Below are 25,578 nucleotides of genomic sequence, written 5' to 3' on the forward strand. Positions count from 1 at the left end.
AGAACTCATGAAAATTAAAGAAAAATTATTTTCTTTCCCTACAACATAAAGCTTTAATACTCTTAGAATCGTCATTCAGTGAAAACAGTTGTCTCTAAGTCACTCTTGAATACCGTGTCACTGTGTTTGTTGTGATGTTTTATATATAGCCAATAACATTTTAGTAAAATGGTTCTAGAAGCTAAGTGATAGAACTTACTAATCATGTTGTCATTCCTGGCTTGACTAAGAGTGTGAGTGTCTGCCAGTGATCTGCAATTCTAATTTAGTAAATGGTCAATAGTAATTAGAAAGACATAGTATAATTGATTTAATTAACTTTTGTATCTCACATTCTAAGAATTTTTATCTTTAATGTAGAGATGGAGAATGTTAAATTTTGGTTAATCTTGCCAATAAAAGGATCTTTGATATGTGAGTGAGTGTATGATGTAATGTGAATATATGGAAATATCACAGTAAATGCCATCAATTTGTAAAATTAATAACATATCACTAGTTAAAATAACAAAACAATTCTTATGATACTAAAACAGACAGCTTACCTAAATAAAAACTTGAGGAATAAACACATAGAAGCCAGGTAATATTGGGACTTTCAGGGTTAGACTGTGGGGAGTTTTCTCTAACAACAGTGCAGTTGATCTTGAGAGATAGATTTGATATCATTTCAAAACAGTCTGTTGGAGTCTTTTGGAAGTGAGAGTGTAAGTTTCACAGTTCATGTTCTGTGAGGCTAATGAGTCATGGCACTTTGCTGGTAATCATGTCCAACTGGCTCTCAGGGTTCTATCTCAAAGCCTTGGATTTCCCCCTTTCTGTAGTACCTTATAAAGAGGCTGCATAGTGATGATAAATAACCATTAAATGTCAAAAGGGGAATGCAAGTTTAGAGATGTAAAATAAGCACCATACATGTAGCAAAAGTAGGAATTTATTTGGTTCATAGACCATAAATATGATAATGATGGAGAAGGGAAGAGAAGACTATTTGAGGGTAGCTTTATTAATATTACTGGGAGGAAAATGAACCTTTTTTGAAAAGAGGTTCATTGTGTATAATAGTAGAAAATTATTAACTGAATATAGAAGGTTACAGCGAAGGTAGTGATAAGATCTTCAAGTGTGGTGGCAGTGATTAAGGAGGCCAGTGTTGGAGGAATTTTAGTGTGAGTGTAGAATCCAAGTCTGATAGACATGACACAGGGAGGGCAGGTACTTCCGCCTTTCCAGACAAATCACAGAAGAGTTCACCATTTCTGCTGGTTTCATGGATCTTGGCCATGCTACCTTATTTCTACTTCAGTTCTCCCTTGTCGAACTAAATATAGTTCATCTGTGTCTATATAATCATGTAGCAGATGTAGGAAGACCACTTCTGTACTAGACAGTGTAGCTTCTATAAAACTGAACAGAAATGTGAATATGATCTCTAAATACTGAAGGTAATAGGCATACACATAAATAATTTATGAGAAAGTTTAGCAGAGACGTGGAGAACAGGAAAATGTGGGTTCAATATAAACTGAGCCTCATTTTATTTAATCTACCACATTACATTCATTTTATAAATGGAGTTCTAGCTTTGGATCCAGATAGAGCAATCTCTGCTATTTTATAAATCTGCTTTCTTACTCTAAGCTTCAAATTTATTACTCATGTAATAAAGATAGTGTATTACTCCAAAAAGCTGCTGTGAATTTTGAAAAATATTTTTAATTTGGATCGACAAATTTAGAACTCACTTAAATAGTATTTGTATTTTAGTTTATATCTGTTTAGATAACACTGAATCATACTCTATAAATGAATACATACAACTTTTTTTTTAACAAAGGAAGATATTCTATTTTTTTGAAACATGTTTTAATAATTAATAAGCCACAAGACTGGTTTTGTGAAAATAAACAATTATGTCATCATTTTAATGGTTGTTTAAGTTTCTGTAATATTGATATTAATATTTTACTCCTCCAGATGATTGAATGACTTAACCAAACTTAGATGAGTAGAACTTTGTAGGTCAAAGGTTTTCTGTGCATTGCTAAGAATTTTTAAAAATATGAAAAATAAGTGGAAATGTTTCTGCATTTATGAAGATAAAATAGAAATTTAAATAGGAAATTAATGCCCATGTATTTTCCCAGTTACTCTCTAGAAAATGTTATTTTTGCTCTAGCAGCAATGTGTCAGGCCGTAGTCCTTGAGCCTTTGCCTGCTGCAGAGCCATCATTTCTTAGCTCTTTGTCTGTTTGTTATCTGTAATTGACATTCATTTTGATTTCTGCAGGCATTGTCCATGCACTGTACTATTTCTTTACATATATTAGTATTCTCTTGTGATTTTTCTCTTTTGTGGATATTGGTAGAAATATTACAAACTGTAAGTGGTCAGGCCCAGCACCTGCAACATGCAAGCCTGTTCATGAGGTTTATGGTTCTTTTTTACTTAAATCTCTATGGAAGCCTTATACCTAGTCTTAGTTCCAATTACAGAGTAGAAGTATACTGCAAAATTATTTCATTATTGAGGTTATTGCTTTTCAAGATTGACAGTAATAAACTTTACCTTCATTAAAATTCAGGTAACCTGAATTCAAATTGTCCTATTTCTATCTGAAATGAATATTCTATGACCTATTTAATCTCTGTAAGCTTCATTTATTTATGTATATATAGAATTATTAACTATAAAATAGGCCATTAAAGTTGAAATTAGCTAATTAATGGAATGTACTTATGCACTTGACAAATATATTCTGTTTTCTCGGAAGCTGCATCTCTAAAACAGCAGCTCACTTTGGCAAGTAGTATGACTACAGCCGAGCAGTGCAAGGACCTAAAACAGAACAATACAAAACAAAAACCAGCAGTTAGGGCTAGGGAGTTGGCTTCACCTGTAAAGTGGTTGCTGGCTATGCAAGCTTAAGAACTGGAGTTTGCATCCTCACCGTGTTTCAGGAGGCCATGGCTCCCACCAGTGCTCTGAGGGTGGAGAGTAAGTCCTCCAGGCAGATTAGTAAAACAGACCAGCTATGTGGGTGGGATGACCCAGTAAAGAAGACACATAGCAATCGAGAAAGATGCACATTGTTGCTCTCAGGCCTCCACATGCGCATGTGTATATACAAGCTTACACTCACACTGTACATGCAGAAACATGTACAAAAAAGGAAAGAAATGCTAAATAGTTTGACTTGAGCAAGACTGTTGAATACTAAGCTGAGGAGTTCAGTTTGAGTTTCTCTTCTCTGCTAAAGTTTACCAGTTTGCTTAAAAACAGAAGAAAACAACATCAAAAGACTTTGATAATTGAAGATTTTTTAAATTTACAAGTATTACGTTTCCTTGCAATTCTAGCAGCTGAAGACAACTATTTACAGAACTGTTTGGTGATTGTTGACCCAAGTCATACATTTTGGCAGATAGTGCTTTTATGACATTGTTGAGACACAATTCTATGATAGTAAACTTTTTGAAAGTAGAAATTGGATCTAAATGACAGTTATAAATATAACAAGGGGATATAAATTGTTTATGGTTAAGTACTATGATATTGATTTTTTAATTACTTATACCTGATCCTCAAAGTAAATTAAAATGATATAAAATTAATAAACTGTGAATATTATGATTAGTTATTTTTACAAATCAAATTTATTTTTAATATGAATCAGGATCACCTCAAACAAGAAGAAATAAACAAGTATAGTGTTTATGTGTTAAAAGAATAGGATAGAAACATTTAAAATGTTATGTGTCAATATATTTTGATACTTAAAACTGTTTACATAATTAAGTATGATGATCTCATTTGGGTAAGGAAAATAACTGTATTTATGTGTGGTATAAAAATGTCTTGAAAAGCTACAACATACTGAAGCTATTATCACTGGCTGGTGATATCCAGGTACCTTTTATTTTATCCTTGGTTAGAACCACATGTGCTTTTGATTTTCTCTACAGTGAGCACTTATTATTTGCGGGGTCACTTCTAGCCCATATGGCACCTTTGTGCATTTTAGGATAGTCTTGTTTTTGCAGTCCCACAGCAGGGGACACTTACTGGATAAAAAAAGTCCCTTTTAACTTCTACATGTTTTTTAGGCTTTTAAAAAATGTTTTTGTAATGGACAATGCATGCAACCATACATCCCGGACTTGAAAATTTTCATAACTTTTATTTGAACTAAAGAGTTGACCATTTTCTGTGGGAGATGACTCTCCTTATTTCACCTGGCCATGTTAAAGCACTGAGCTCACGTGCCTGTTCTTTCTTTGCTGTTTATGTGGTCTACCCAAATAGAATCAGTCCTTCAGGCTCCAGCCAATGTTATCTTTCTCCTTGAAACTTTGCCCAGACATTCTAATGCATGTGACAGTTGCTTCTTTTTTGAACCTTTCTTCTTTTTTATTGGATATTTTCTTTATTTACATTTCAAATGTTATCCCCTTTCCTGGTTTCCCCTCCCCAAGCCCTCTATCCCAATTCCTCTTCCCCCTGCTCCTGTGAGGGTGCTCCCCACCATTCCACTCCCACCTCCCCGCCCTGACATTCCCAACACTAGGGCATCAAGCCTTCACAGGAGCAAGGGCCTCTCCTCCCATTGATGCCCTACAAGGCCATCCTCTGCTACATATTCAGCTAGAGCCATGGGTCCCTCCATGTGTACTCTTTGGTTGATGGGTTAGTCCCTGGGAGCTCTGGGGGATCTAGTTGGTTGATATTGTTGTTCTTCCTATGGAGTTGCAAACCCCTTCAGCTCTTATGTCCTTTCTCTGACTGCTACATTGGGGATTCTGTGCTCAGTCCTATGGTTGGCTGTGAGCATCTGCCTCTGTATTTGTCAGGCTCTGGCAGAGCCTCTCAGGAGACAGCAATGTCAGACTCCTGTCAGCATGCACTTCTTGGCATCAGCCATAGTGTCTGGGTTTGATGACTGCATATAGGTGCCCCAGATGGGGCAGTCTCTGGATGGCCTTTCCTTCAGTCTCTGCTTTACACTTTGTCTCTGTATTTCCTCCCATGAGTATTTTGTTCCCCCTTCTAAGAAGAACTGAAGCATCCACACTTGGGTCTTCCTTTCTTAAATTAGGTCAAGGACATAGTCTGAGAATGGTAATGTGATGATGAGTGGGCTGCCATCTTGACTACTAATTCCAGATGTCTGGCCATGACTCTTTTGAACAAAACGTTGAGAAAGAGCTTGAATCTTATATAGCCTCAGGGTAAAGAGGGTTGGTATGATGACGAGCATTTTTCTTGTATGTACAAAATAGAAGATCAGGTAGCTTACGTACCATATATGTTCCTACCTCGATTGGACATTAAGGGTTTTTGTTGTTTTTGTTTTTTTAACATACTGCCTTTGGTTTGACTACAGTTTTACATATCTAAGATATAGATATCATGTCTTAATATTTCTGATCTTTTATGTTGTGGTTATTATAACTCTTTAGGGAATGAGGGTGCTTAATAACCAGCCCTTCTGTGCTGCTTATCACCCCCCTCCCCCAGCATTCTGTTACCACTCTCGTCTGAATCACCCCCCTCCCCCAGCATTCTGTTACCACTCTCGTCTGAAGAGCTTTTAGATTTGTTCTTTTAGAACTAATCTCCTAAAGACAAATTCCCTTCGTTTTCCATTGAACATGTAGTTTAGAATATGATTTAAGAAATATTGGGGTCTTTTTCCTTTTTCCATGGATGATTGTGGACTTTAGAACCTGTTTACCTGGCTGACTGACACTAACTTAATTCTCCATGAGAGCTTACATGCTCAGTTTTCGCCTGGAGTCAGCTCATTGTGTATTATTGCAACATGGTTGCTTATCACATTAAATATCAATTTGTCTTAACACTGGGAATATTCACTTGTGCTTGTCTTTAAAACTTTAAGATGTTAGGAATACAATAACATTTAAAATTAAAATAACATTTAAAAATAACATTTAAAATGCATATTTACCTATATAAATTATATATTATGAATACATACATATATATATATATATATGTTCTGGAATATAACTTAATGCCAAGTGGTAATTGATTAGACAAAAACCACATATACAAATACTTGAAAATCAACACTTTGAATTGTACTATGAATATACATGTAAAGCTACTAACATTCAAGAAACTCTCATATGAAAAGATAAATGCCAAGAATGCTAAACTGGCTTATTAAGGAAAATGAAAATTTTGAAATAATGATTCAGAACTCAGTGCTAATATTTGGTATTTTTATTGAATTAAAATGGAAAAAAAAAAGGCAACTGCTACTTGCTCTTGAATATTTCTCAGGATCTGCGTGGAATCCTTACCGGATTTTAGCCATAGTATCAAAGTATCTATTTAGTTCGTGTTTAAATTAAAAATGCCTTTCATTTATTGACATTACGCAGAGATAGATTTCAAGATGGTTATAAAAGCTAAAGCTTATATAAAAACATTTCTCATTCAGAAAGTACACCAATGGTTAGTTCATCACTAGCATTTAGTCAGTGACTTATACATTATTGTATGCATGTTATCTTTTTAGTTTGCCTTTGAGTTTAAGGTTTGAAAATTAATGAAGATATAACTTAATCAAGAGAATAAATACATTTCTTTCATTACAGAGCTGAAATTTTAACTCAGATATTGTTTTTGTATCTTTGTATTACTAAGATTAGAAACATAATAGAATCTGATCTCTCTCTCTACCTCCCTCCCTCCCTCCCTCCCTCTGCCCCCCCCATCTGTTTGTGTGTATCATTTATTTTTCAAATAAGGCATCTAGATTTTTATTGGTATTTTTATAAGCTTTTGTAAACTTGGGCTACTATCATGTATAGTAAAAAGAAGATAGCACTTTCCCCAACTGATGTAGCTTTGGCTTATGAAACAGATAACACAAAATTGACTCTGATCCTTGTTTTCCTATATATAGAAAAGTTTGCCTTGACTCTTTAAAGTTGAATGGTGTAATTACTTCCTGACAAATGTGTAATGTAAATTTTTTATTAAGTTTTTTTACAATTACAAATGAATGAACATCTTGTGTGGAATGTTACTTATTATAAAGATATTTAATGTTTTATTAAGAACATGTCTGTGAAATGATATGTTAATGTTGCTATTATATTCACTGTTTTTTATAGTATTTTATAATGAAATACTGCAATTTTAGCTTGTTCTTTGAGAAGGTTTTATTTATACTTAATTCTTTCAGTTTCCACACATCAAAGCTTAATTACTTCGAGGCATTTTAATTAAATTTCTTTTAAAATATTACTTTCATAGTATATAAGTAACAAGTTTTGGATTAAATAATAGGGCATAATTAGAAAATATTTACTTCAGAAGCAATTAATTATTTTTCTAAGCTAATAAATAATTTTGATGAGGACAAAACATTGACTCTTTTGATGACAAAGAGACTGTCATCAAAAGTAAGACTTTAAACTCTGAAAGCATTGTTTGCTGCATTTCAGTCTCTTTCTTGTGGACCATTACAGAGCTTAATGGTTGCTTATTGGTTGTTATTTTACGCTATTGAGTTTGAGAGATTGAGAGAGAGAGAGAGAGAGAGAGAGAGAGAGAGAGAGAGAGAGAATATTGATCCTTTCCTTGTAAGAGTAGAAATCAAAACAACAAAAATCATCAAGTTTGTGTTTAGTTGTTTCTTAAGAGAACACAGGCTTTATCTAGTGTTTCTAGTCATACAATATGTTTCTATTAGCAAAATTATGAAGTTCTTTGCAACAAAATTAAAATAACACTGTACTATTAAAATTGTTTTCTCCTTGTTTGTCATGCCTTTCTCTGATTAAGACAATGGGATGTGTGTGGTTTATTCAGGACACCATCAGCCTCTCGTGCTTAATTTCACCATGTCTACCCCATAATGTTAGCTCCTGCATTTCCTGCTTTAGAGCCCTGTTCTACCAACATCACTATCTGTGCTGCCTCAACTACAAATTGGATGAACAACTCATGACACTTTTTCAATATTATTACATTAAACCAAGTGGATTTTGATTGATAACCTAATATTCAACTAATGCAGAACATCAATCATGGCAAGTATATTAATTATTTAATATTGCAGTCTAATTCAGAAATCGATGTGCTGCATGAGGGGAAGGGAAACTCATGGTTCCCAGAAGATTTAAGACAGGGAATGATTAAAAAAAAAAAAAAAAAAAAAAAAAGACCTGCTGTACTCCTGTGTGTTAGTTCGATACAAATCTTTATTCATTTGCCAATAATCTCTTCCCATTTTCCACTTCAGGACCATTTTATCAGTTTTGAGACCTATAATTGAATTAAGTCTGCTTTCAGCACAGGGCAAAAGGAGTTGCACAAATATTGATGAAGTCATGACAGGGACAACCCAGGAGACAGACCACTAAGAGGACAGGTTTTATACCATTGGTGGCAGGATCCCTTTATCAGTGTTTGGAGTTTATGTATTTGTTTGTTTGTTTGTTTGTTTAATCATTAAGACTTTTGTAATGGCTTTTGAGGTTTTTGTACTAAATGCCTCTTGCAACGAAATATTTCTATAGCGCCTTATAGTTTAGAAAGGACTTTTGAAAACATCATATTGCATAGTCTTTAAAAACAACTGATGTATCTTAATTATCTCTTTTTTGTTGTGAATTTTGCTTAATTACACTGTGTAGCTTCACACTGTATAGCTTCAGCAGAGGTGTGTAAAATCACTAAGCTTGTATGGATTTATTTTAGAGATTGAATTCAAATTTAGGTATTCTGCTTCTAGAACCAAGATAACATATTTATATATGTTTGTGTCACGTTGTCTGTGCTTTTTTTTGTTTGTTTGTTTTTGTTTTTTGAGACAGGGTTTCTCTGTGTAACCCCGGCTGTCCTGGAACTCACTCTGTAAACCAGGCTGGCCTTGAACTCAGAAATCTGCCTGCCTCTGCCCCACAAGAGCTGGGATTAAAGGTGTGCACCACCACGCCCAGCTGTCTGTGCTTTTTGTGGGGAGAGTTTTATGTATAAAATTTGTGCCAGACTGGGAATGTAAGCATAATTAGTCTTTAAATTTTTTATTTCTGAGTTGTGTTGTTTTAAAATACTTTTGTGAAACTTTTCTGAATTACTTTGTATTTTTCAGTCATGTTAATAACACATTGTAGAAATTTCTTTTTCCTTAATGTTATTGGAGAATTGTCATTGTTCCTGGCAGATTAGTCCAGGGTAATATGAAAGTGTAAGTGGTGAGACTTAACTGTTTTAGTCTACCTTCAAACGTTTCCATCTTCTTTAAAAACATTAATAAAAAAGAAAACAACAAAATAAAACAACTCACTCCATACGCACCCAGAAATTTCCCCACTCCCATTTATTTCACAAACTTTCTATCCCAGATAACCCTCCCTGGTGGCAATCCTGTTCCCTTTGTGTGACTTGGTGATGGGGTGTGTACTGAATAGTTTTATGTCAGCTTGACACAAGCTAGAATCATTTGAGAAGAGGGAACCCTAAGTAAGAAAATGCCTCAATCAAATTGTCTTGAGACAGTCCTGTGGTTCATTTTCTTAATTAGTAATTGATGTGGCAGGGCCAATTCGATTGCGGGTGGTACCAGTCCTGGGTTGGTGGTCCTTCCCTATATAAGAAACCAGGCTTAGAAGACTTGAGGGCTTTTGGGCTGCACGAATTTACCTTGGTTGCAAACTCTGCAGCCAGTTTCATAGCACCCAGAGAAGGCTTCTCACCCAGGATCTTAGGATCAGGGGTGAGTAGGACACAACATCTGTTTCAACACCACTGGGAGTAACCAGCAGGATCCCGGGACACAGGAATTCCAGCACAACCAGTGGCTCTGGTTCCTTCCAGTCTGCAACAGTTTACTTTGGGCGCAAACTCTGCAGTCAGTGTCACAACACTCAAGAAGCTCAAATCCCAGGTGCTCTAACACAGCCAAGATCACAGGAACCCAGGATCCCAAGAGCTTGGTCACACCAAGATCTCAGGGTCTCAGAGGCAGCTTGACCCCCAGGAGCTCTGACACATGCAGAATCTCAGGATCACAGGATCACAGAATCACAAGATCATAGACACAGCTGGACTATGAGTTAGTTCTAATACAACCAGGAATAATAGAAGGAAAGACTCCAGTCGAATAGTGAGGGCAGGTAGCACTAGAGATATTCAGATGTCCAGAAGGTAAGCATAAAGAACATAAGCAACAGAGACCAAGGTTACTTGGCATCATCAGAACCCAATTCTCCCACCATAACAAGTCCTGGATTCACCATCACACAGGAAAAGCAAGACTCAGATACAAAATCACATTTCTCATGACGATGATAGAGGACTTAAAGAAGGACATAAATAATTACTCCTTACAGGAGAATGCCTGTAAGCAGTTAGAAGCCCTTAAGGACGAATTACAAAAGTCCCTTATAGAATTACAGGAAAACACAAAAAAACAGGCAAAGAAAATGAACAAAACTATCCAAGATCTAAAATAGAAACAATAAAGAAATCAAAACTGGTGACAATCCTGGAATTAGAAAATCTAGAAAAGAAATCAAGAGTCATACATAGATGCAAGCATCACCAACAGAATACAAGAGACAGAAGAGAGAATCTCGGGGCAGAAGATACCTTTAGAAAACATTGACACAACAGTCAGAGAAAATGCAAAATGCAGAAAGCTCCTGACCCAAAACATTCAGGAAATCCAGGACATAATAAGAAGACTAAACATAAAGATAATAGGTATTGAAGAGAGCAAAGATTCCCAACTTAGAGGGCCAGTAAATATCTTCAACAAAATTATAGAAGAAAACTTCCCTAACCTAAAAAAAGAGATGCCCATGAACTTCCAAGAAGACTACAGAACTCCAAATAGACTGGAACAGAAAACAAATTCCTCCACTCATATGATTATCAAAACACCAAATGCGTTAAACAAAGAATATTAAAAGCAGTAAGAAAAAAAAGGTCAAGTAACAGATAAAGGCAGACCTATGAGAATTACACCAGACTTCTCACCAGAGACTATGAAAGCTAGAAGATCCTGGGCAGATGTCATACAGACCCTAAGAGAACATAAATGCCAGCCCAGGCTACTATACCCAGCAAATCTCTGGATTACCCTAGACGGAGAAACCAAGGTATTCCATGACAGAACCAAATTTACACAATATCTTTGCCCAAATGCAGCCCTACAAAGGATAATAGATGGGAAACACGAAAACAAGGAGGGAAACTACACCCTAGAAAAAGCAAGAAAGTAATCTTTTCAACACACCGAAAAGAAGACAGCCACATAAACATAATTCCTCCTCTAACAACAAAATAATAGGAAGTAACAATCACTTTTCCTTAATTCTCTTAACATCAATGGACTCAATTCCCCAATAAAAAGACATAGACTAACAAACTGGACATATAAACAAGACCCAACATTTTGCTGCATACATTAAACGCGCCTCGGTGACAAAGACAGACACTACCTCAGAGTAAAAGGTTGGAAACAATTTTCCAAGCAAATAGGCTGAAGACACAAGCTGGAATAGCCATTCTAATATCGAATAAAATTGACTTTCAACCAAAAGTTATCCAAAAGGATAAGGAAAGACACTTCATACTGGTCAAAGGAAAGATGAACTCTCAATTCTGAACATCTATGCTCCAAATGCAAGGAATCCACATTCATAAAAAAAGCCTTACTAAAGCTCAAAGCACACATTGCACTCCACACAATAATAGTGGGAGACTTCAACACCCCACTCTCAGCAATGGGCAGGTCTTGAAACAGAAACTAAAGAGAGACACAGAAACTAACAGAAGTTATGAACCAAATGGATCTAACAGATATTTATAGAACATTTCATCCTAAAGCAAAAGAATATACCTTCTTCTCAGCACCCCATGGTACCTTCTCCAAAATTGATCATATGCTTGGTCACAAAACAGGCCTCAACAGATACAAGAAGATAGAAATAATCTCATGCACCCTATCAGATCACCACGGTCTAAGGCTAGTCTAAAATTCCAACAAAAACAAGGGAAGACATACATACACATGGAAGCTGAACTACGCAGTGCTCAATGATAACTTGTTCAAGGAAGAAATAAAGAAATTAAAGACTTTTTACAATTTAATGAAAATGAAGACACATTATACCAAAACCTATGGGACACAATGAAAGCAGTGGTAAGAGGAAAATGCATGGCTCTAAGTTCCTCCAAAAAGAAACTGGAGAGAGCTTACACTAGCAGCTTGACATCATACCTGAAAGCTCTAGAACAAAAGGATGCATATACACCCAAGAGGAGTAGACAGCAGGAAATAATCAAATTCAGGGCTGAAATTAACCAAATAGAAAAAAAAAAGAACTATACAAAAAAAAATATCAACAAAACTGGTTCTTTGAAAAAATCAATATGATAGATAAACCCTTAGCTAGACTAACCAGAGGACACAGAGACAGTATCCAAATTAACAAAATCAGAAATGAAAAGGAAGACATAACAATGGAAACCGTGGAAATCCAAAAAATCATCAGATCCTACTACAAAAGTTTATACTCAACTAGATTGCAAAATCTGGATGAAATATACAATTTTCTAGACACATACCAGGTGCCAAAGTTAAAATGGGATCAGATAATCCATCTAAACAGTCCCATAACCCTAAAAGAAATAGAAGCAGTCATTAATAGTGTCTCAACCAAAAAAAAGCACAGCACCCGATGGGTTTAGTGGAGAATTCTATCAGACCTTTAAAGAAGACCTAATACCAATACTCTTCAAAATATTCCACAAAATAGAAACAGAAGGAACACTACCCAATTCGTTCTCTGAAGCCACAAGTACGCTCATACCTAAACCACACAAAGACCCAACAAAGAAAGAGAACTGCAGACCAATCTCCCTTATTAATATTGATGCAAAAATACTCAATAAAATTCTTGTCAACCTTATCCCAGAACACATCAAAACGATCATTCTCTACAATGAAGTAGGCTTCATCCCAGGGAAGCAGGGATGTTTCAATATATGGAGATCCATCAACGTAATCCATTACATAAACAAACTCAAAGAATAAAGCCACATGATCATTTTATTAGATGCTGAAAAAGCATTTGACAAAATTCATTATCCTTTCATGTTAAAAGTATTGGATAGATCCGGAATTCAAGACCGATACCTAAATGTAGTAAAAGTAATATCCCCAAACCAGTAGCCAACATCAAACTAAATGGGGAGAAACATGAAACAATCCCACTAAAATCAGGGACTGGACAAGGCTACTCACTCTCTCCCTATCTATTTAATATAGTACTTGTAGTTCTAGCTAGAGCCATTAGACAACAAAAGGAGGTCAAAGTGATACAAATTGTAAAGGGAGAAGTCAAAATATCACTATTTGAAGATGATATGATTATATACTTAAGTGAACCCAAAAATTCCACCAGAGAACTCCTCAAGCTGAAAAACAACTTCAGCAAAGTGACTGGATATAAAATTAAATCAGTAGCCGTCCTCTACTGAAAGGCTAAATAGGCTGAGAAAAAAATTAGAGAAACTACAGTCTTCACAGTAGTCACAAATAATATAAAACACCTTGGCGTGACTCTAACCAAGCAAGTGAAAGATCTCTAATCAAGCAAGTGAAAGATCTGTATGATAAAACTTCCAGTCTCTGAAGAAAGAAATCGAAGATCTCAGAAGATCGAAAGATCTCCCATGCTCATGGATTGGCAGGAATAATAGAGTAAAAAATGGCCATCCTGCTGAAAGCAATCTACAGATTCAATGCAATTCCCATTGATAGATGCCCCAGTATATAGGAACTGAGGGCAGGGAGGTAGGAGTGGGGGGGTGGGTGGAGTAACACTTTCATAGTAATGGGGAGGGAGGATAATATAGGGGTCTTATGGGGGGGAACATGGAAAGGGGATAACATTTGAAATGTAAATAAAGAAAATATCCAATAAAAAAAAGAAGAAAACTTGAGGAAGAAGCCAGTAGCAGCACCCTTCCATGGCTTCTAGTTTTGTCCTTGGCTCCTGCTCTGACTTCCCTAGATCATGAACTGTAAGCTTTAAGTAAACCCTTTCCTTCCCAAGTTGCTTTTGATCAAGGTGTTATAATCATAGTAGAAAAGTAGCTAAGCTTGGGTAAAACTGGGCAAGCCTGTTCCGAGACCTATCCTGAAACTGTCAGATTTAGATGCTTGGTCATGTGCTCTGATTCAGACAGTGTAAAGTAGGTGCTGGAATAGCAATCATTTTTTATTAATTTAATTTATTTATCAAAGAATTTTCTTTATGGTGCTTTAATTGGGAAACTAAATGAAGTTTGAAACTTGTAATAAAATCTGCCCTACAACATGTCCAGGGTGTAACAGAAACATTTTGGAAGAACTCTTTATATTGTGGGTAAGAGGGAAGTTTTCTTCCATTGCAACATAGTTTAGTAGTTCTAAAAGTTTGACTTTTATTTGTTATCAAAATAACAATTGTGGAGACTAAGAGAAAGGAGCACCTGGGGTGCATATGTGGGATCAAGTAGCTCAATGTGCATGAAAACTAGATTAATAGTCTGTCCATTTTGGCCATTACTATCATTTCCATGTGATATAGTTTTAGCAAGATACATACATTAGAAAGTCTCCACTTTCTTATAGAAGCTACATTGACATTGAATAAGTCAGGAGCCATTGAGACCCATTTAGATGCTGACACAGTGATTTCTGTGAGAAAAGAGGATGGTCTCAAATAAGGTACCACCTTTGATAGTGACAAAAAATGTGCTTAGATGATAATCACTAAGTAAGGTTAGAGGATAGCCAAGACTCTGGTAGATTATATTTGTTTACAGTTGGTAGTGATTGAAGGGGTGCCCCCATAATGACTACTTTTCTTTCTGTTGTACCATCTAAAATGTATGCTTAAAAAAACATTGTAGCCAGGTGCATTAACATCTGCCTTTAATCCTAACAATAAGGTGACAATGGCATGTGGAGTTTGAGGCCACGCTCATCTACATAGTTACAGAAAAAGTGCTTATCTCTGTCTCACGATATTTCCAAATCTAATTGACTTTAATCCCTTAGGCTGTGCTCCTTACAATGTAACTCAAAGCTTCTCCACGTTCTTATGCCCAATCCAGCACACTAAAAGTAAATGAGCACTTCTGCTACCTGGCACTTACCTTTATTCTCTTCTGCTGCTTTAGCACCCTTAGCAAAACTATACATTCAAGCCAAAATGTATAGGTTAGTGAAACTCATTCTCTAATCTCCAATAAGTGGCAGGAATAAATGACTGCAAAATGTGAGATGAGGATCTGTGTATAATTAGTTCTAATTTTATTATTATAAATATGTTGTATTTAATTGAATCCAAATCCAAATCTTTATTTTCACAAGGAAATTCCATGATTATTTGTGTCACTCAGAATTTAAATTGCCTATAACTCCAATTCTAGGGGAACAAAGCCCTGTTCTGTACTAATTAGGCACCTGCATTCACATATGTAGACACACACACACACACACCATCTACTTTTAATTTAGTTTTACTTATGAGTATATATGTGGGGCATTTTCAGGTCCTCATGGCTGCCAGAAAAGACTACATTCCCTGAGGTTAGAGATACAGGTAGTTGAGAGCAGTTGGTATGGGGGTTGGAAACCAAACTCAGATCCTTTTCAAGTTCAGCACACATTCTCAACCTTTGAGCCATCTATTCAACCCAAAAGAAATCTTTTAAAAATTGGTAAGACCTGTAATCATCCTGAAACTAAACTACTGCTTGATGAGAGAAGGAAAGTAAAATTCCATTTGACACTGATGCACTGATGCAGACTGCAGTCTTCCACAGTCCACCTGCGGACTAGAAAGATGGCTCAGCAGGTAAGAGCACTGACTGGGGATTGTGGAGGAGCCAAGTGGCTTCCAAATGCCTTTATATTGTCCAAGGATTCTGACAGCCTCTTCTGGTCTCCATGGGGACTACATGCACGTGGTGTACATATAGTCATGCTGTCACCCACATATATACACAAAACTTTACCATGCATGTAAGACATACGCCCAGAGGACCCTAATTTGGAACTGAACTGAATGCCCTATGCACTCGCTTTCATGGTACCAGAAGTTACCAGGCATGTTTCTTTTTTTTTTTTTTTTTTTTTTTTTCCATTTTTTATTAGGTATTTAACTCATTTACATTTCCAATGCTATACCAAAAGTCCCCCATATCCACCCACCCCCACTCCCCTGCCCACCCACTCCCCCTTTTTGGCCCTGGTATTCCCCTGTACTGGGGCATATAAAGTTTGCAAGTCCAATGGGCCTCTCTTTCCAGTGATGGCCGCCTAGGCCATCTTTTGATACATATGCAGCTAGAGACAAGAGCTCCGGGGTACTGGTTAGCTCATAATGTTGTTCCACCTATAGGGTTGCAGATCCCTTTAGCTCCTTGGCTACTTTCTCTAGCTCCTCCATTGGGAGCCCTGTGATCCATCCATTAGCTGACTGTGAGCATCCACTTCTGTGTTTGCTGGGCCCCGGCATAGTCTCACAAGAAGACAGCTACATCTGCGTCCTTTCAATAAAATCTTGCTAGTGTATGCAATGGTGTCAGCGTTTGGATGCTGATTATGGGGTGGATCCCTGGCTATGGCAGTCTCTACATGGTCCATCCTTTCATCTCAGCTCCAAACTCCGTCTCTGTAACTCCTTCCATGGGTGTTTTGTTCCCAAATCTAAGGAGGGGCATAGTGTCCACACTTCAGTCTTCATTCTCCTTGAGTTTCATGTGTTTAGCAAATTATATCTTATATCTTGGGTATCCTAGGTTTGGGGCTAATGTCCACTTATCAGTGAATACATATTGTGTGAGTTTCTTTGTGAATGTGTTACCTCACTCAGGATGATACCAGGCATGTTTCTAAAGGAGTGAGACCACTAGCAGCACTGAGTGTCAGAGAGTTTGCTATGGAACTATGGCTTGTAGTAATGTCAGAAGCTATTCCCAGAGAGTTTCACGAGCAAGACTGCCTAAACATGAGGTGAACAGAGTCAGCCAAAGACATGCCAAAGCGGATGGGAAAGACCATGAGCTGTTCACCTTAAACATCTACAAGCAACCAAGGAATGCTCAAGACCACACCAACTGGTTAGCTGATACCAAATGGTCCGCTCTAAAATCAGACAGACAGACAGACAGAGACAGAACAGGTTATATTTTGAAATATAAATGAGTACACATCCAAATATAAGAATTATTTTGTCAATGTTTTATTATTTTCCTGTGTACTCACAAGTATACAATTTTAGAGTCTAAGTGGTAGATAGACTTTGTGGTTAAGCATTTTTATCATTTTAAGGCAGCAATGTAACTAAACGTACTGTGTGAATACTAAATTAAAAATGGACTTGACATTTTTGTTGTTCTCCACTGAAATAAGAAAATATAAAACTGTTTTTTGTTAGTTGAATAAAAGTTTTAAAGATAATACTTTGTTGAAAGAAAATGTTGGTGGAAAATTTCTCCTTAAAAACAGGTATTAGGAATGTTATTAAAAGTAAATGAAAAAATATAAGGATTTATAAAGCGTTTTCAGGTAAAGATAAATTAGAGCAGACAAGGGTTTAGCAGCCATTTAGACCTTTTGTTCTTCTCTTTTTTTTAGGGATTCTGGAAACATCAAAGCTGGATTAGAACATCTGGTAAGCTCCAAGTTCCTCTTGAACATTTGCATTGTCTTTGATACTTCATCCTAAATGAACACTTTAGGATGAGTTTTGAATATCTTGCATTGAGAAAGCCAACCATTTCCCAAAGGCTCAGCCTACTGCTAGTACGTGAAGGCACTCACCTTTTCATTTATCTTACTATTTCAAGGGAATCAAACTTTTTAAAATTACCTTTTTTTGATGTAAAGATGAAATAAAATGAATGACAATCCTTGGATTGATGATAGCTTTAATTAGAAGCAAAATTTGGTGTAGAATTTTTGGTATATCTTGATCTGAGAGAAACAAGCGTATTTTTTAGAAAAGCCCATCAAATATCTCATGTTTAAAGTGGTGTGTGTCAGCCATTTAACAGCTTTGCAAGGAGTGCGTAGCTTTGTCTCTCCTAATGTCTTTCTTTATGAATAATGCATTGGTTTAACCTATATTCAGTTTTAGTATATAAAATAATTGAGATGCACAATTTGTGTTGAGCAAGCATTTTGAAAGAACAAATAAAACTTAAACTGATTTAACATTAAAATCTGTCCATAGATTTAAAAAATTGGAAAAATCCCCTTTACAACAATTCACTGGATAAAGTGTTCACTCTAGCATTAAGTAGTTCATTTAAACAGAGCCTTATAAACTCATGCTCTGGTTTCTGGTCAAATCCAAATGTTGAATAATTAATGGTAGTGATCTTTTGTAAATACAGTCTAAGTACTTTTAAAATTGAGAAGCTTCATTCATATATCATACTCCAGCTTTGTTAAGTATTAATGTACTTTTGGTCTGCTTCCACAAAAGGAGAACAGTGGCAAGAGGCAGCCACTTCATGTTTTAAAATTAATTTTGCTCTTTGACAGTTTTGTGTGTGTGTGTGTGTGTGTGTGTGTGTGTGTGCGCGCGCGCGCACGCGCGCATTTGTGTGCAGTGCATCATGGTTACTCCCTGCTTACCTGGCAGCTTAATTTTCACTAACATAAATTTCAGAGTTAGGTTTAACAACTGAAGGGACCCAAGAAATCCTACATCTTTCAAAATATTCCTAAAAAAAGAGACTGAGTTTTTAAAAAAACATCTAAATAAAATGTTAATTGAAACATCATGCTCCTGTATCAATTAGTTGTTTATATAAAAGGGATATATAATACTATCATGTCAATGTGAACTTTTGTAGTTCCCTTTTAATTTATTATCTAGTTTAAAGTTTTAGACCTCTGGATGGCTCAGTAGGCAAACACATTACCACAAGTCTTATGACCCAAGCTAGACCGCAGGCACCTATCTTATGGAGAGATCAGACTCCTAGTTGTTTCTTTTTGTTAAAAATAAATCTACCCCTCCTTTGTCTCTCAAAAAATAGTCAAAACAATTAAAAGTGATAGTAAATAGCAAAAAATAAAATAGAAAAACAAAATGAAAACCACATTAAAATGGAGTTTTGTATTGGTCAGCTATTTGTGAGCATGGGCCTACCCTAGAGTGTATCGAGAACTATACAGTGTCACCCAGTGAGTGCAGAGACCTGGGTTTCCCTTCCTCAGCAGGCGTCCACTGCAAATAGCTCCTTCCTTCAGATAGATCCCTCACGATGATGGCAACAACCTGCAATAGTTATAGGTGGAGAAAAAATACCTTGTAGTGCTCTAGCTGGGAAACAAGCAAATCTTGATACATTGCTAGAAAGTTATATAAAAAAAATAAAAAATTATCTATTGTAAAGATGCCTTCTTCTGAGGAATACCACACCCATTTCTTTTCAGATTAGAAATCCAGGTTAAAGACACTGATAATCTCTGGAATGTAGCACTTTCCATGAACAGACTCTCCCCTGCACTAGATCCGTCTGAGTCTCCTGAGTTCAGCTTCCTGCTGCATGTCTCCATAATGCTCCCTACGGCAGATGGAGCGATGCCTGGCACCCTTGGAGCCTTGTCTTGCTCAAGCCTGATGAGTGAAATCCCAGGAGAGACCCTTCCCACAGAGACCTCCAACGTACAGTGGCACATCAGAGTGCAGACTAAAGAATAGGGATGAAAGGAGTATTTAAAATCTTATCAATTAAATAAGATTTAATCCATTTATAATTGACAATTCCCAGAGCTGCCAGTGAAGCACCAAGTAAAAGCAGTGTAACGAGAGGACTCTGGACTGTCTTACCAAGTCATGCGTCTTTGGTTTACTGAGAAGACCTCCAAATGATTGTAGTATTTCTGACATATGAGTGAAAAACAGCATTTGTACATTTAAAGAGAACATGACACAAAAGTATTACAAAGAGCTAGTCATTGAGTTTGTACAGTGAAGGGCAAGACCATAGAAAATGAAAGCATTTCAAAACACAGTGTAAGTGGTGATTCAAAGCTTTAAGCATTTTAATTTTTACCTATGACAGTACTAGGCTATGAAGACTGTAGCTGGGTAGTAGTGTTTGGGTAGATGTCAGGAGGCTCTGGGTTGTATTATTGTTTCCACCAAAAACAGAGAACCAAAACCTGTATCAGTTGGCATAGTTTTATCCTTTTAGAGAAGTAAGAGAATTATTCTCATAACCTTATGCCATCAGTTAACATAGCTGCTTGATACAAAAATCAGTTTGTTTCAAGATTTAAAAAAAAACCTTACATGGTATGTAATAAATGAAAAATGTTAAAAGGATAATTACTATTCCCATTTAAATCCACATTCACTTAGATACTGATGTAATTCCTGGATCTGAATCATCTTTTCAAAATATTTAAAATATGGGCAAAAAGGATGCAGAAATAAAGTGTGCATGTTAACAAGAACTGTATTGGTTTAATGAGTCAACACTGGAGTATTAAAATTTTACTATAGGACACTAGTCAGGTTTTCAAACACCCACAAATAGGAATTATAAAAACCATAAGAGTCTAATTAGACTCTTCCCTCATGAAAAGCAACGTATCTTCTTCCTTCTCTCCTTCTTTTCTATTAGTTTGGGCAATTTCCTCATAATTATAGTACCAGTCCCATCCCTCCCCCCCCCCGCCCCCCTCTGAACATTCCTTCCTTACCTTGCATGCTTGAGTCAGAGAAAATGCTTTACTACTAACAGCACAGTCTGTGCATGAGAGGTTCCTTGGAAACCCGTGTCATGGGAGGATGCTCTGTACTCCCTGAGTTGTGTGACAGCTCAGGAACTCAAGTGTAGGGTCTAAGCACCCACAGTTTTTTGCTTGTTATTCTACTTACATAACAAAACATACACCAGGCAGTCCTTTGTCAGAATCTTCCAAGACTATCAAAAGATCCTGGTAGAGATAAGTCAGAGTAAGCTGATGTAAGATACATGGAAGTGCTGCAGAGAATTGTCTGTCTCTTAAGTTTGGGACAGTGTGTGTTTTGGCGTCCTGGTGTCTTCTCTCTCTCCCTTTGGTTCACCTGCTCAGCATGCTGAGGTCACTCTTACATCTCTCCCTTTGCTAGAATATGTTTTATATCCTACTGTTCTATCTGTGTTCTCATGCTGTTTTAGATAGGTTGTAATGTTAAGTATGTTGTCTTTAACTTCAGTTTGCTGCTAGCACTCTGTTTTCCTCTTGTTTTGAAGAAAACCATATTCTGGTTCAATTGTCATAGAAAGCTCTTGACACCTTGTTTATTCCAAGCTCTTTTTCTAGAGTCTTACCATTTGAATGATAATTAAGCTTTCCTTAAAATCCTGTCTTGCATTGCATTACTGTGCCTCTTAAATAATTCCATTAATACCTTGTTTTATGCAGTTTTCTTGAAGTCTCATCTACCACCCTTATTTACTTTTATTTATTTATTTTTGCCTTGAGATAGTGTCATTTCTTTTATTTTTCTTTGTCCTTTAAAGTCCTCTCTTTTGCTGAGATGAACCTAACAGTTGTTTGTTTCTAAGTGCAAAATGAACGTTGTCATGTATATAGATTTAAGTTTTATCATTTCGTGAAATTAATGTTTTGGATTACACTATTAAATACTTGTTCCGTTTCGTTGTTTTATTGTCTCCAGGTACTGTTGTGTGTCTGTCTGCGTTTCTGTGTGTCTGTCTGTTTCTGTGTGTACGGTAACCTTTTACTTGTCTTTGCCTTTAGTCACAGTCATTGCTCACTTTACTCAGTCTTTCACTGATTTTTATTGAAATGTATTATTCTTTATACATATTATAGTTTGTTCTTCATATCTGAGATAGCTTTCTATTTTCGTTTTTGTTTTTTAAATTTTCATGTGAAAATTTCTTTAGTCATTTGTCCAAGTATTAATGCTTTGGGATTAATTTCTCTTACAAAAATTTTACACTACAAAAATGTTTTGATTTATATTTTCTGTTTACTTCTTATACACGTCTTCATGGGGAAACGGTTTTATGTGTCCATGTTTAATCCCACACATTTGTAGACACATTTTCTCCATCAAGGATGAGCTCTCTGCAGTGCAGGGATGTGCTGGCTGGCGGATGAGGGACACGAGAAAGTGGTCAGGCGCTGATTGAGCTGATCAGTTTCTTCTCACCTTCGCATTCTGCAGTGTCTCCAGCCTTTCTCTCAGAGCCGTGCTCCCTCTGCTGCTGCTTCTGGGCATTCCCAGGCCTCACTTTTCTACGAAACAGGCTTTCACTGTTTTGACATGTTAGTGTTGTACGCCCCCCACCCCACTCTGCAACCCCGGGGGTTAATTTTACTTGTGACTTGGGTTATCATTTACACCTAATACTATTTTTGTCAGCGAAAAGTGGCCTGTGGATATTTTTACCTCAGAAAGAGAAGTTACTAATTAATATCAGAAAATGTTATAAACCACTTTTTAGAAAACTGTGATATTGTGTCAGAGCCTTGTACATATTAAGCACATGCCAGCATATGTTCTATCATTGAGTGGCAAGCATTACCTTTAATTTTAAGGCAAGCCCTTAAAGCCTAAGAAATCATCTTGCAGGTATCCTGTAGAATCATCAGCAGAACTCATTGTAGAGTATCTCAAAGAACCCAGTGCTCACACTATAACATAGACAAAAATGAGTGAAACGTCTCCTTTTAATGTTTAGTTAGGTCTGTTAATGACACTAGAAAGTAATGCTTTTACTTGATGAAGCAGCATACAGATGAAAGCCCTCGGACAATGACCTCGGAGCCCTGTCTTTTAGTCTCTGCAGGCATAGAAGAGGGGCTGATTGATTACTGATGCTGTTGTTTCTGAATTAATGATCGTTTAATGTTGTACACAATTGACTCTAAGTTCTTATCACATCAAGTTATTTTTCCTCCCAGTTTATATTTTAAGATTCTGGAGCGTATAGTGAGTGACTCCCTGATTTCAAATCCCAGATTTATGTGTTTGCTTTCCAGAAATCTTTAATGTAGTCCAGTAAATACTAATGATGTGAACATGCATTCTTATTATTTATTTTGTGAAAAGGTACAAGTGGTAAAGTTTGCCATGTGTTTACAATAAAGCCGTCGCTGGTAACTAGGGAAGCTACATATGGGATGATACCTATTCCTCTTAGTAGAGGGATGAGAATCAGGAGATATTTATTAGTAGATGGAACGAACGTGTGAGGAGCTGTCACTGTTTAAAAGAAAAATTAGTGTTCTTGGTTGTGCTAGGGAGAAGTCCTGATGTGCTGGTCCCCTGGGCTGTGGTACGAAGTCACTCACCATCCTCAGGACAGTAGTTTTAAAGCGTCTCTTCTTCTCTTTTCTGAGAAGTCACATAAATAAATGGTGGTGGTTCCCAGGCAATTGGAAATCATATGTAGGTACAGATTCTAATTTACAGGGTCTAGTCAGGGACTCCATATGCATTCCAGTTTGAAGTGAAGCTAGTGCTCTAAGAACCAATAGGAAGAAAAATATATTAAAAAGTTTTGTCTTGAAATTAATGTGAGGTTTTCTAGATTGAATAGAATCTAGACTCAGAGCCTGCAAGTTACAAATACATTGTAAGCTCATTTATAAATCTGGAGAAATGGGTATTCTACAGATTATAGAGGGGCAAAAATATCCATCTTACTCTGCAAGAATAATGCAGCCAATAATTCTTCTTTGTTTTTTCTCCTTTACTGTCTGTCACGTGATATGTTTGTCAGTGCTGTTGCTGTAGGATGATGATGATGATGGTGATGTTTTCAACAAGTAAACAACTGAAAGAAAGAATAAGAACTCTTGATAAAAGACTTTTAGTGGTTTACAGCTTTAAGTGGGATTTACTATCTATCAATAGATAGATAGCAGAAGAACTCTGGAGCCATACCTGTGGGCTTCATCTCCCCACAGAGGTCTCATTTGTGTTTCTAACATTGTATAACATTTGAAAATGATGACCTACTTGTCTTTGTGGTCAAACAGCACAGTCTGACCATTCTGAGTGTTGAAAAAGCAACTATCATTAATAGCTTGTTTAGTCCATCAGTGGTTTGTAAGACTATGTTGCTGCCTGCCAGCCATGTAGATAAATCCTTTGCTATTATATACTCAGCAATAATGGTACTGGGTCCTAATAAAAGCCTCTCCCTCTGTTTTAGGCTATTTTACATAAAACTTATAAATCGAACTGCTGTGTTTTCAGTTCTCAGAAGAATAGTTGCCCTTAACACAGACAAAATCATAGTGTATACATTTGATACAATCGAGTATTAAGTTAACCTATAAAATGAACAAGAAAATTAGAGGGACTGATTTCTCTCCCAGTTTGTTCTAAAAAAGTATTCTTTATATTTGTACAAATGAGTTAGAGAATATAGCTACTTTAGATGTATCAGTGCTGTGCATACACTGTAGAATGTGGTAATGCCAGTTTAAAGTATTTATTGTCACTTGTCTCTATTTAGGCAGTGGTTCTCAACCTATAGATCACAACCCCTTTGGGGGTTGAATCACTCGTTTATAGGGGTCCCATAAGCCCATCAGAACACAGATATTTGCATTATGATTCCTAACAGTAGCAAAATTACAGTTATGAAGTACCAATAAAAATAATTTTGTGGTTGGGGGTCACCACAATGCAAGGGACTGTACTAAAGGGTCACAGAGTTAGGAAGGCTGATTTAAGAGCTCCCCCAGGTCTACCAGAGCTTTAGTTTTCTTACCTAAGCTCGTGTTTCTTGGATGCTCGTGATAAAATGCATGTAGAATAGATACTTTCCTCAAACTGTAATTATAAAATGCAACTACATGGCTTTTTCTTCTTCTCAGAAGACCTTTTTAACTGAAAATGATATTTCAGAAATATTTGCAATTTAAAGTAATTTGATGTGGATTCAGTGTTAATCTCCTATTACAGTCATGGTTTTATAGGCAGCTTATAGATCTTAGACCTAAGACCAGCACAAATTCCAGCCAGAAATAGTGATATTGTCAGTGGTTCGTGTTTTCAGTTCTCTTTTGATCAGTTGCAAATTTGTTGCACATTTAATTAGTTAATGATTAGTAACTATTAACCAATCTTCCAAATAGCAAAACATAAGAGCCCTTTTCTGCCCACCTCAGACCTTTCGACATGCCATAGAGATGACTACCTGTTCCATTTTTGACAGCAAATGTCTTGTGAAAAAATGCTGTCAAACTTGTGCTTTAACAAAGCAAGAGATTAAACAATGTTCAAGCTATTAATAATAGTGCTGTCACTATGTTTGATACACATGAATTTTTCTTAACTTTTATGGACCCATGCTTCTTAAAATTTTTAAAAGTAAACACTCTAAATGCACTGGGATAACCTCTATTTCCCATTAGCCACAGCCTTCAGAGTCATACCTTCTTGAATCTACATATACATAGGAACTGAATAACTTTTCATGCTTTCTGTATTATAGTTCAGAACACTGTAGGTTTTACATCTACTCAGGGAATTCCAGGA

General features: G+C 36.4%; 1 protein-coding gene across 12 annotated transcripts in view; it reads left to right on the forward strand.

Moving 5' to 3' along the window:
- Nucleotides 1-25,578, forward strand: part of Rsrc1 (arginine/serine-rich coiled-coil 1) — a 377,040-nt gene that overhangs the window by 181,784 nt on the left and 169,678 nt on the right. For 11 of the 12 annotated variants that reach the window (XM_017319694.2, XM_017319692.2, NM_025822.4 and 8 more), the window contains one exon: nt 17,682-17,718. The exons of the other annotated variant lie outside the window; for it this stretch is intronic. In XM_017319694.2, coding sequence (XP_017175183.1) covers nt 17,682-17,718 — 37 coding nt within the window. The remainder of the gene's footprint in view (nt 1-17,681; nt 17,719-25,578) is intronic. 12 annotated transcript variants of the gene reach the window in all.

This window comes from Mus musculus, chromosome 3, assembly GCF_000001635.26.
Source record: "Mus musculus strain C57BL/6J chromosome 3, GRCm38.p6 C57BL/6J".
Taxonomy (NCBI): Eukaryota; Metazoa; Chordata; class Mammalia; order Rodentia; family Muridae; genus Mus; species Mus musculus.